This window comes from Myotis davidii, unplaced genomic scaffold (genome assembly GCF_000327345.1).
Source record: "Myotis davidii unplaced genomic scaffold, ASM32734v1 scaffold967, whole genome shotgun sequence".
NCBI classification, from domain to species: Eukaryota; Metazoa; Chordata; class Mammalia; order Chiroptera; family Vespertilionidae; genus Myotis; species Myotis davidii.
In genome coordinates, this window is record NW_006383014.1 from 968,730 (window position 1) to 982,221 (window position 13,492).

General features: G+C 42.4%; 1 protein-coding gene across 1 annotated transcript in view; it reads left to right on the top strand.

Moving 5' to 3' along the window:
• Positions 1 to 13,492, top strand: part of PAPSS1 (3'-phosphoadenosine 5'-phosphosulfate synthase 1) — a 110,036-nt gene that overhangs the window by 41,396 nt on the left and 55,148 nt on the right. Inside the window, exons 8-10 of the mRNA XM_015558086.1 lie at positions 2,432 to 2,543; positions 4,102 to 4,307; positions 8,151 to 8,286. Of these exons, the coding sequence (XP_015413572.1) occupies positions 2,432 to 2,543; positions 4,102 to 4,307; positions 8,151 to 8,286 (454 nt within the window). The remainder of the gene's footprint in view (positions 1 to 2,431; positions 2,544 to 4,101; positions 4,308 to 8,150; positions 8,287 to 13,492) is intronic.

Sequence of the window (13,492 nt, forward strand, 5' to 3'; positions counted from 1 at the left end):
CTAATCTACACTAACTTATTTAAAGTTAATGATTAATTAATTTAAAAAATGAACATTTTTTTCTTTAAACATGTTTCCCAATCCCCTGCAAAAACCCTGAGTCTCCCTTTCTTATATTATTAAGAATATTTCTGTTGTATATCTTAACTCTAATGATATCATTGAGTATTTTCCCAATAAAAAAACTGCTTAGTTAAACTAGATATGCTGACAATGGAAATTATAATTTACTGGAAGCTTGGTGCACGAATTTGTGCACAGTTAGGGTCCCTTGGCCTGGCCGGCAATTGAGGCCGGGTGGGGGAATGGAGCCGTGAGAGGTTGGCCAGCTTGGGGGGAGAGGGACTGTGAGAGGTTGGCTGGCCTGGGGAGGGGCTGCAGGAGGTTGGCTGTGGGAGCATACTGACCACCAGGGAGCAGCTCCTGCATTGAGCATCTGTCCCCTGGTGGTCAGTGTATGTCATAGTGACCAGTCATTCCCAGTCATTCTGCTTGGGGGTCCAGCCGGACGGAGGGAGGGACCGTGGGAAGTTGGCCGGCTGCGGGGAGGGGCTGCGGGAGGTTGGCTGGCTATAGGATAGGTCAGTTTCAAATTTTAGAGAATTTAAATCTTATCATTAGGTATATTATAAAAACAGATATTAAGGAATAAGAACCTGGACTAGAAGTAGAATTTTCCAGTCTTTCTTTTAGTAAGGTAAAAATTCCACACACCCAGCGAAGTGCCAAATCTGAAAGTAAGGAGAAAGAGAAAAAACCAAACTTCTGAGCTTGGAGAAAGACTTTCCGAGTACATAGTTTTTCAAATCTCTAATAGGAGTAGATGATCCAATGTGCTTTGCTGATGATTTTGCGCAGAATGAACACAGTCATGCGCGCGCACACACACACACGCACACAGAAGAAGAATGACAGTAAATGAACATGAATCCAGGTCAGTCAAACTTGAGAACCCAGGACAGTAGCCTTTCTAAATGTAAACTGTTCTTCAATACAGTGGTTTGTTCTCTACACATCAGTATGAAAAATAATTAATTAAAAACTCCATGCACAGTCAGATAGTGTATTAGCTTGGTCTGCCCTAACAAATACGATAGACCGAATGGCTTAAATAGCAGGACAGTCCAAGATCTAGGCACTGGCTGATTTGATTTCTGGTGAGGCTCTCTTCATGGCTCAAGGACAACAGCCTTCTCACCATATCCTGACAGGGTAGAGAGAGGGAACTCTGGTTTCCTCTTCTTATTAGGGCGGCTAAACTATTGGATTAAGACCCACCCATATAACCTTATTTGGCCATTGTCACTACCTCATAGGCCCTATCTCCATGTCTACTCACATCGGGGGGTTAGGGCTTTGACATGATTTTCAGGGGGGCACATTTAGTGCCTAATAGATACCTTCTAGAACTGGATTCTACTATAGACAAAGAGTGTCCTTGGTCAAAGGTGCAGGGAAAACTAATAAGATGAAAACTTGAAATTAATTTGGTGCATGAATATAATTTTTCCTTTGAATTGAAGAAGAGGAATTTGATTTTTCAGTGGGACACATTGGCCAGCCTACTTTGGAAATAAATAGTAAGCAACATTTTACTTGGCAGCTGCTTCATCTTTTTCTCATTTGAGAACCACTGTTACATGTGTACAGCACCAGTTAAAAATGAGCATACCCAGCTTACTTTAATGATACAAAGATGATCATTTCTTTTTCTAAAAAATTTATTTTATTTTTTTACAGAGGAAGGGAGAGGGATAGAGAGTCAGAAACATCAATGAGAGAGAAACATTGATCAGCTGCCTCCTGCACACCCCCCACTGGGGATGTGCCCGCAACCAAGGTACATGCCCTTGACCGGAATTGAACCTGGGACCTTTTAGTCTGCAGGCTGACACTCTAGCCACTGAGCCAAACCAGTTAGGGCAAGATGATCATTTCTTTAACATTCTAATGGGCTATACTAGAAGTCTTTGTAAAATGAAGGGTACTCTGTTACTGGGAAAGGACTATTTTTATCTGAAGTTTTAGTTTAGGACCGTGGTTGTTAGAGTATAGTTTTCAGACATCATTGTCAACATTTTCTGGGAAACTGTTAAAAATACAAATTCTAGGGCCCTACAGCAAACTGACTGAATCGGGGAGGCGGATGGAGCTCTCTTCATATTAACAAGCCTCCCAGTATACATATTAATATTTGAGAGCCGCTTTAGGAGATGCTTTCCTTATTGGAAATGCTTGCAAGTCTGAGGTTATTTAAACTTACTCGGAAAAATGCGTATTTTTCTAGTGCCCTTAATTATTAGACTTGTATAATACGTAATCATTCTTGAGATGTTTGTTTCCATCACTTTCAAAATTAAATTCCTAAAGGCCATTACTGCTTTTGTTCACGAGTATATGACATAGAAAATTTTCCTTTCTCATTTACTAGGTGGACATGCAGTGGGTGCAGGTTTTGGCAGAAGGTTGGGCCACCCCACTGAATGGCTTTATGCGAGAGAGGGAGTACCTGCAGTGTCTTCATTTTGATTGTCTTCTGGATGGTAAGACATTTTGTCTTCTATAGTATATTGAATGTGGAAGAGATATTGCACAGTTATAGGGATTCATCACTGTTTATAGGGAGTAGTGGTACCGCCTTAATGAAGGTAGTGTTTTAAGACTAAGTTATATCAGCACTAGACATTTAAGTGGATAGTGAGATCTGTGTTTCATTTTTGTTTCCCCAATTGTGATTTATTGCATGGGGAGAAGGAAAACCTGAGGATTAGGGATGAAAAGAATTTCAAAAGCAAATAGTTTCCCTGTGCCATAGCCACCTGATCATTTTCGTGTCCCTGAAAAGTGCACACACTCAGTTGTGCTATATGGAAGCCTGTGCTTAAGCCAGGCCTTCTAGTAAGCAGCCAGGGAGTCCAAGTTTAGGAGTCCTAAAATAGGTGGTTGAAAGGATGGTTCTTCCTATTCTTTAAAAAATTCAAAAAAATTGCCAAAGAAATTGATGTTCAGTGTACTGTAATTATAATTCAGCTACCTTAAACTCTGTACACTGTTGGTAAGATTAATTTGCTACCTCAAAGAAAATACTGTTGTTTCATGTTACAGAACCCTCCTCAATTGCTACCACACCCTTCTGTATTATGACTTCTTTTAACTGAGGAGTGAAATAGATATTAGAAAATGTAATTTCTGATCATTCTTCCAGAGAAATTTTATCACAGGAACGTAAGGATTAAATATTGCTCTTCGATTTTCTTCCTTGGAACTAATAGTAAAGTCTTTATGTGTCTTGAGCATTGATTTAGTCTTGGGTTTGGTGCAACATTTTGCACTGTACCTGGTGGTGGTAATTTTAAAACAGCCAAGCAGTTATCAAAGAAGTCATGCCATGATTTCCCAGAAAAGTATGGTTTCTATTTGGTGTGTAAATAAGATCCACATAAGAATCTGAGAGTGCATTTTATTTTTCTAATCCATGCATGATGAGTAGGAAAAAACCCATTTAGAGCTTGAAAGGTTGGGAACTGAGAATGTGCCTTTGGTCTCAGTGGGACATATTTTTAGTTAAAAGGAGCATTGATTACCCACTGCCTTTGTGTCTTGGCCAGTGACTAAAAACCAAGTAACAAAAACCTTTTTGGGTGTTTTTGTCTTCCTGGCTCAAGGATACCCATGTATACTCAAGTATTTTTAACCAACTTGCCACTCAAAAGATAGTTATCAGCACGGATTAACTTTCTTTTTAAAAAGGCCCTGAACCATGGTGCTTTATCTTATTCCTATATTGGAGGTGTTCAGTATATTGTTGGTGATGTTAAATGTAACCAGCTGAGTTTTAGTTGTTAAACAGTTTCTTTTACTTCTGTGATTCTATCCCATAGTTTTCCCCCAAAAGACAATTTCATGAATTGTTGTGAGTATTTCTACACACACTGTTGACTTTCTTAATTTTTGCTGGTTTTTTAGCCTCTGTTGCTTATTCTGTCTTCTGATTTTCTGTGCCAGGCATCAGTTCAACATTATTAGTGTCCACCAAAGTGAGATGTGGACACGTGAGGCCTGTTGAGTAATCCAAGCTGTGTGTTCCTTTGTGCCCTGCAGGGGGTGTCATTAACTTGTCAGTGCCTATAGTTCTGTCAGCGACTCATGAAGATAAAGAGAGGCTGGATGGCTGTACGGCATTTGCTCTGATGTATGAGGGCCGCCGTGTGGCTATTCTTCGCAATCCAGAGTTTTTTGAGCACAGGAAGGAGGAGCGTTGTGCCCGACAGTGGGGAACGACATGCAAGAACCACCCCTACATCAAGGTCCTGTACAGACTTTGCTGCATTTTATCTTGATTTATTACAAATAATGTTTGTGCTGAAAATGTGGGCATTACCTGTATATAGGCTATTCCACTGAAATTGTTAATGTTTTGCAGAAGCGAGACTGGATCTTAGATTAGTGTGATGAGCATATGGTCTTGTCACTTGGTCCAGATAAATATTTGTTCAGTAACTATTTAAGCATCCACTGTACACGAGGCACTGAGCTCGATGCTGGTGCTGGATACGCAAGCACAGGCTGTATGCTCGGGTCTCCTAACTTTTGGTGGTGGAACAGACATTAATCATGTACTTTGTGTTTCTGGAATGGAAGCAGTGAGATATAATTAGTCTCCCCAAAGTGCCTTGTGTACTTTATATGTGAAATATTATCTTTGAAGTAAAACCTCTGTCACTAGTTAGGTGTTTTAAAGTACACTTTGAGCATTAAAAAAAAAACTAAGTGAAATTGTAATAACTTTATCTAGAGAATTTCTGTAATATCTGTTTAGATATTGGAAATGTGCTAAATCTCATTTTATTGTCTCATGAAGGACAAAAAATGGTAACTTTTTAAAAATGGGATATATTTTCTTAGAAAATAAGGAGGTTGAACTAGTGATCGTGTCAGTTATTCTTTCAAAATTAAATTTTACAGTTAATGGTAACAAGTAACATGGCTTACAAAACATGCTCATGTAAATTCTTTGAGTCACATAGCAAACCTGTAGGATGGTGGCATATCCTTTGGACATATGGACAAAGTGAGACTTATAGGGGATAAATGTCTCGACCAAAATTATGCAGGTAATAGGTGGAATGAGGGTCTGATTTTAATCTAGATCACTTTGGGCGTCAAAGCCATCTTCCATAATCATAACAGATAGTGGTTATTGGTATGAGAGCTTCACATACTATGTAGCCTGTATCACTAGAGGGTACTTTTTTTTAATATCTCATTTTTTATCTTTTAAAAATATATTTTTATTGATTTCAGAGAGGAAGGGAGAGGGAGAGAGAGATAGAAACATCAATGATGAGAGAGAACCATTGATCAGTTGCCTCTTGCACACCCCCTACTGGTGATGGAGCCCACAACCCAGGCATGTGCCCTTGACCAGAATCGAACTAGGGAACTTTCAGTCTGCAGGCTCTCGCTCTATCCACTGAGCCAAACCAGCTAGGGCACTAGTGGGCACTTTTCATATGAATTTGATGAAGAGATATTTATTTATTTATTTATTTATTTGTTAATCCTCACCTGAGGATATTTTGATTTTTAGAAAAAGTGGTAGCGAGGGGAGAGACAGACGGAGACACATTGATTGGTTGCCTCCTGCAAGGGCCCTGATAAGGGCCGGGATTGAGCCTGCAACTGAGGTATGTGCCCATGACTGGAATGCAACCTGGGACCCTTCAGTCTGATGCTGTATCCACTGAGCCAAACTAGGTAGAACGACATTTATTTTTTAATCACTCAACAAATCAGAGCACTGTTTATATTTTGTACCATTTTTTAAGAGTGATCTGTAAGACTTCTTGGTATTAGTTGGCACCTGGTCTGCAGCCTTCAGGCCCTAGTAGGGTTTGGATAGGAGGGACTGTGAGAGCCGTGGCCCTCCAGGCTTGTGGAGCAGAGATTCAGTGTTTGAGAACTAGCTGGTGTCCAGTGGGAAAGAGGACCTTGGGAAGATAGAGGACTTACCATTCTACCCTAAACTGTTAAGACTTTGTTCAGTCATAATAACAATTTACATGTGGTAATGCCTCTCAAACCACATTCCTGTTTGTTGGCCCTTTCTGTGACCCTCGGAGGTAGACAGTGTTGTTCTTTATCCTGAAGAACCTTGGGGTGGGCTCCGCTTGCCCAGAGCTGCAGAGGCAGCAGTCCTGAGTCAGGGTTAGGTCGGTCCTGGGTCTTCTGTGTTCTTTCTACTACTCTGCATGCTTCCTACAAACGGAGAGGTCGCAGGCAGGTTTGGGCCTGAAAGGATCACCAGGTAGTGCTGTGAGGAACTCAGCCTGGCAGTCTTGTGCGGGATGTCCTGTCCCAGCTCCACTCCCACCGGTACCGCCCGAGTTATCTAGTTTCTAGGCCAGACTGGTGATCGTCACCTGGCTGGAGTCCTGCTTCATCTCATACCCACTACCTTCTGTCCTCCTCAAGCAGCCAGAGTGCGTCTTCTCAAAACGCAAATCCTTTAAAAGTCATCAGTAAACTGCTCCTAACAGTTAGAATAAATCCCAAGTGCCTGTGACCTCACATGTCCAGCTGATTTCTCTTGCCTCCGCTCCTGTCCCTGGTTTCACCTTTCCTGACATTCCAGCCACATTAACTTTCTTTCTGTTCTTCAAAGTCCTGTTGCTGCTCCAGGACTTTGTACTTGCTGTCCCTCTGCCTAAAATGCTTTCCCTCCATGGCTGTTTCCTTTTCATCTCAAGTTAAATGTCACTCTCCTCAGAGAAGCCTTCACTGCCTCCTTTTTCGCAGTTACTCACTGTAGCCCAGGGCACTGGGTTCCATTGCCCTTCTTATTTTCTCTGTAACATTCAGTACCAGCTGATATTTCTCTGATCTCTCCTCTGTTCCCCCTACTGTGACATAAGCTCCATTGCAGGAAGATCTCTCTCTCTCTCTCTCTCTCTCTCTCTCCCCCCCCACCCCCCTTTTCTGCTGTATTTCCCAATGCCTGGTAGAAGCCCTGGCACACACCAGTTACTCAGTAAATGTTTATTGAATGAGTGGTTTGATGGAAGGGGATGGACCTTCTGGTGAGGAAGACCAGATAGGAAGCGACTACAGTCGTTCAGGTTCATCGTTAACACATAAACCACAGTCGTGGGAGAATGGCCAGCTTGAGCTGCTCTGGGAGAGGGGACCCATCCTAGGAAATAGCATCTCCTCTTCCAGATGCAGGGACAGAGGACAAGGGAAGGTAAGAAATTTGAGGTCATGTGGAGAGTGGAAGGCATGACTTGGTGCCCAACTCTTTCATCATTACTTTAATTGCTCAAAAGTTTAGGATTGGAGAGCACAAAATAGGGGTAATCCAGGGTTACAAATTTTTTTAATCAACATACAACAACAATGAAAATAATATTTTTATTACTTAAAAGTCATAATTATTCATGTTGGTTTTGTTTGCCCTTTGTTTTTTAAATGGGATAGTTGTTGCATAAGTCCTTTGAGAAATTATAGAATACTAGAGGCCCAGTGCATGAATTCATGCACAGGTTGGGTCCCTTGGGGTGGCCTGCTGGGATCAGGCCCCATTTCACACCCCCAGCCTCACAGCCCTGCCTGGCACCCTTCCATGGTCTGGCGCTGCCCCCTCACCTGCTCCACCATCCCGCCCGTGGGGCGATCAATTGGGGCCAGGTCCCCCGCCTGCCTTCCTCAGCACCTAGGAGCCAGGCAGTGGCCTTGGCTCCCATTTGCACCGACCTTGGCCTGGCGCCACCTGCTTACCTGCTCCACCGTCCCACCGTGGTCCTGCTCTCATTGGGGCTCATTGGGGCTGCAGCGCCTCCACTGCCACCCGCTGCCAGCGCTGCTTCACCAAAGCCCATCATGTTCCATGCCGCCTACTGGTGGTCAGCACACGTCATAGTGAGCAGTCAAACTCCTGATAGTACAATTTGCATATTAGGATTTTATTATATAGGATATTCTAATTCTGTAGCATTTTCAATCCCAATTCAGTTGTTAAGCTAAATGGATTTACCATTGACCTTGAGATGAAAGTAAAAGTTTATAACCATAGTTAGCTTGTATGAGAGAAATGTCCTTATTTTTCTCTTGGTTTTGATTTAAAACAATTATTTTCTGTTTCTTCCCATTAGATGGTGATGGAACAAGGAGATTGGCTGATTGGAGGAGATCTTCAAGTCTTGGACCGCATTTATTGGAATGATGGTCTTGATCAGTATCGTCTTACTCCTACTGAACTAAAGCAGAAGTTTAAAGATATGAATGCTGGTACGACATGGACCTTAATACCTAATATAGGCTATTTGGGATTTTTTGCTGGATGCGAAAAGTTTAGAAGATTTCCCCCCCAACATTTAATAACTAGAGGCCTGATGCATGAATTCGTGCACAGGTGGGGTCCTTCGGCCTGGCCGGCGATCGGGGCCGATTGGGGCTGTGGGAGGTTGGTTGGTGGGGGAAGGGGCCACGGGACAAGCATCTGCCCCTTGGTGGTTAGTGCGCATCATTGGGACCGGTCATTCAGTCATTCGGTCACTTAGGCTTTTATATATATAGATTTAACACAGAATGATGAGTAAAGGTAAGTGTAGCAGTTGGAATATGTAAGGAAAAATATCATTGGATCTAACATTATTTTGTATGCTACATGGAAGATGAATGCTAATAACAAATTGATCTTTTAATTGTTTATTTTGAAACTTTCCTATTAAAGCTGAATAGAACTATGGAAGAGAAATTTTTTGAAAAGCTCATTCATATCAATATGCTTTATATCTCAGAATGTCTTATATGAGTGGAATGTGTCACTGCAGAAAGTAATAGGAAAACAACTTTTATCATGTTCGTTATTCAGTCAACAAATGTTTGTTGTTTATCACCAAGTACTGAGATCCATAAGTAAATGACAGGAGCTTACAGTGGAAAAGAGAGAGATATTAAACAAATAGCAGAAAGGTTGTTGAAGAGTAGGTTAATAATGATTTTAAATTTCTGGATTAGGATGAAGTGGAGCAGTAAGAGCAGAGTGCCTATAGATTATATATTATAAAAACTCCAGGAGAGGCTTTTTTTATATCAGATACCTGCTGTTCATAGGTCTTTTACATAGAGGTAGGTAAATGGTGTGTTTACACTGGTGTGCCCATACTCTTTCTCTCCCTACACTCACAAGTCCACGGTGCCGTGTGAGGCAAAAGCATTCATTGGAGTTGGGAGGCTTTTTTAAGATCTGAAGAATTTTGAAGCATCTTATAATCATGCTACTAATTAATTCTCACTCCACAGAAATGTTTAAGCCCTGAGCGTTAGTGCTGTTTTGTGTGTTTTAAAAAATATATATGTATATATTTTCTGTGTAGAAATCAGGCGGAGATGGCTGAGAAAAGTCAGGTGAACATGTTACTGTTAAAGGAAATAGCTGGCCACCAAGCTATATTTGTTCTCTCCCAAGTGACTGTAGGAATCAGGTCAAGAACACCCATTTCATCAGTTGTGTTCAGCCTCTATGACTCCTAGGTCCCAGCAAATCATTTGGAGTCTTGTGTACAATGTCCCTGCTTCACCACCTAGTAGTTATGTGGTTGTGGGAAATTGCATTCATTTCTGAGGCTCAGTTCCCTCAGTGGTAAAAGTAAGGACAATGATGATACTAATGCATAGGACTTTATTTTAAAAGTGAAATGAGATAAGAGTCTAAGGCACTGTGAACAATGCCTGGCACATAGTAAGCGGTTAAGGTCATAACTGCTGTCATGTGAGTGAAACTAGTGCTATCTATATTTGTGTAAAGGTTAGAAAAAGAATGACTGTTTATTTTTAAGCTTTACTGTACTTTGCTAATATTTGAAAATAAGATCAGGAACCGGAGGCCACACACACCCTCTTCAGAGCCCCACAGTTCCCACCCAGCCTGCCTCCTTCATCACATTGTAGGGTATTGAGTGTAGGACTGCTCACCCCAAGCCCTTCCAAACTTGACCCCCCGCCCTTTGAATTTGAAGTAATTATTTGGCTTAAACAACGTGTGCAGGAATGTCTCTGAAAGCTGCACTTGCTGCTTGCCTGTACAATTTATCTTGTTTGTTGCTAACATTTTTTGGGCCCAGTCACAGGGAATATCTTTATGTAATCAGTGATGGCACCTCACTCTCTTGTCAGTATGTGATTAAGGGTCAGTGTTTGAGTTCATTCTGCCTACTGAGAGGTAAGGTTTTCATTCCTGACAAGAAACTGGCTTACAACTGAGGTCATCTTCTCCCGTCCTTCTCTTCCAAGCAGGAGGTACTTAGGTTGCTGCCGTGTGAAGGTGCACTGTCCGGAGCTCCGCAGTCATTGTGCACTGCCGAGGATCTGTGAGAATCTTACAGTGTTTGAGTTTGTGATCCAACCCTGGACTCCTCAATCTCTGGATTTCTTACTCAAAGACCTAATGCATGTTTGAATTATTTCGGGCACTTCTAATTGGGTCTTACTTTATTTGTAACCAGAAGCATCTGATAGGTTTTTCTTTTTTAATATGCCTATTTCTCTCTCTTTTTTTCTGGTGAATGGGGACATGTTAATGGAGGACTTGCTGAGACAACTTCATTTACTTTATTTTTTGCCAAAATTTGAATTCATATTTAAAATTCACGTTAGTAAATTAATTGTTGGCATGGTTGAGGAGCCTTATCAAGGAATTATCATTCATAATTAGAGACTTTAATATGACATCTGTTTTACACTCTTCAGTAAGCCAAACATTTTAAATTAATTAGAGAATTTATTGCATAATGAGTGATTGCAACTTTGTTTAGAGTAGCTAAGGGCCGGTTATTAGCCTTATATTCCACAGCAAAGATCGTGGAGTGTTGGTTTGTTTACTTTTCCATTTTAGGACTAAGGCAAATAAGCAACAGGCTGAGGCGATCCCTTTGTAGTTCTTGTTCACTGTTAGGAAACCAGTAATAAGTCATCTGCTGATGGGGATGAAATGTAGTTCAAGGGAGAGAAAACAAGGAATATTTGTTTCTTCTTTTACCTAGGGATTTTTTCTCACCTCTCTCTTTTTCCTTGCCTAGTGTTAGAAGAACTTTGATCATCCCTTGTCCCTTGTGGACTGTCGTTTTGTGCACATCGACATGACCGGTTTTGCTGTTCGGACCATCCTGTAGCTGGGAGGGTTGAGAGGTCTTTAACACCTACACAGTGGTTGCAAAGTGACATGATTCCAGATGGCAGGCTCTTTGAACCACTGGTGCTTGATCTCTATCTTGGAAAGAAAGAATGACTTTCACTTAAGCCAAGTAAGAGCCAGCTAGTATTTATTACACACAGAACACTGGTGTCCTGCCAGGTTGCAAAGGAAAAAGTTGACATAATTTCCTTTAGGCTAGTATGTGGTAGCCCAGGGCTAAATAAATCTAAGAAAGCTTAGAGCTGTTGAACTACAAAGTCTATTTTACATGAATCGGTAGAGACACTAGATGGATATCTTAGGCCATGTTGGGAATGATGAGTGAGAGCTGAGGCTGAGCAGGTGGTCTGTCTGTGAGGGCACTAGGCTTTCTTGGCCTTGAATGGCAGTGAGCTGGAGAGAGTGTGGCCTGAGGTGGGGTGAGGAGAGACTCAGTCAAGGCAGAGCACACTCAGAGGAGGCTCTGAACATAATTTACAAAGTGAGTGTTTAAAGAAGGATGGTCAGAGTTAAGGGGACGCACAGGAATGTTTTCGCACTCGGGGAACACAGGTTAGGGTAGTGTTACCACTCCTGAGAGGGCACGGGAAGGAAACTGTTTCTGAAGCCTGGTAAGAGGAGCTGTAGCTGTGAGGAGGGGCTGTGGCCAGAAGCTAGTTGTAGGGGACATAGGCACAGCTGGAATCACAGCGCTGAGGCAGGATTCTAATGGTGCAAGAGCTCCTGCAAAGTTTGTCTCCCTCCATCATCTGGTTGCCTGCTAAAGTTTCTCATCTTGGAGGCGTGCGCACACATGCACATGTATGTACACATACACACACACAGGCACGCACACAAAATGCACACGCAAGCACAGGACAGAGAATTGATGGGAAGCAGCACAGAGCCCAGTTGGTAAAAAGCTTTATACTCCACATTGATTTTAATTTTAATTTGAAAATATTTCTAGTCTTAAGAATGAGAAACATTTTATGGCTGCGTACTTTTGGATGTAAGAGTACCTGTTTGTGAAGAATTGTTTATATTTACTCAAGTGGCCTATGTCTTACAGATTCCGTCCCCCCACCCAAGAAGCAGTTTAAGTAAAAGAAATACTAGTAATTTATGACAGTCCAGAGAGAGACAGTGAGATCAAAGCCTTCTTTCAAATTCTCTTAAAAACTTCCACAAAAACACACATTAAATATCATGTGCGCGCGTGCGCTCGTGCGCACAGACACACACACACACACACCCACACACACACACACACACCCACACACACACACACACACCCACACACACACACACACACCCACACACACACACACACACACACACCTCTCTAACAACTTGACAATTTTCATCAATACTCTTGTTTTGCTACTTTATTGATTCAGGGGAAGCAGAAGTGCCTGTTTGGAGAGCTTTGGGGTAGATAATGTGGTAGATATTAAAGCTTGAGTAGGACTGGGAGAGGAAACTTATTAATTACGGCTGTTGGTAGGACAATTTCGCACAGAAGTTGAAAGCGGGGAACAGGAAGATGTTGTAATTCTGGGCTTAGTGGTTGGGATACATACCAGGGCTCTGGCTGGGGAAGCACAGTTCTGAGGAATTGGGAGGAAGGGTAATGAGGAGCTAGAAGCACTTCCTTGCTCATCACCTTATTTGTTGCTCAAAACAGTCCCGCTTGGAGCACTGAAGTTGTCCATGGGCAGGCACTCAGCTGAGGAATTGCAGAGCTGGAGTCCGACCCGGGTTCTTTGCACGGTGCCCCAGGGTCTGATGCCATAATGTTTGACGAGGCGACCCGTGCGCCATCACTCTCCAGGGCGTCAGTGCTCACCCTCTTCCCACCGTCAGGAAATGCTCGCAGCCACTGTTTGCTCTCCCTGCCACACATCAACACTTGCTCAGAAGTACCTTCTCCACGTCCTTCTTCTCTTTCCACTGCTAGAAGGAAACGGTCGGATTGTGCTTGTTTCCGTGATGTGCTGGCTTGTGGGCTAGATGGTGTTTAAGCTGAGGAAGAGGGGACATCTGTACTACCTGCTGCTCCTCAATGTAGACATGAAATAGAGCCAAAGGAATGGGTTTGGGGGGCTAGACCTGCGTCTGGCTTATGATGTGATAGTAATAGTGAAGGTGGAAGAAACGAGGGGATGCGGGGCAGTAATGAGCAATATATCTTGAAATGGTTTCAGTAATATCTCTAAACTGCTGAATTGGAAGGTCAGGATGCAGAGATGCAACTAACAGAAGCCATCTGTGCGCAGAGTAATTGGGTCCAGGTGAAGGGCGAGTTTCTTGAAGAGT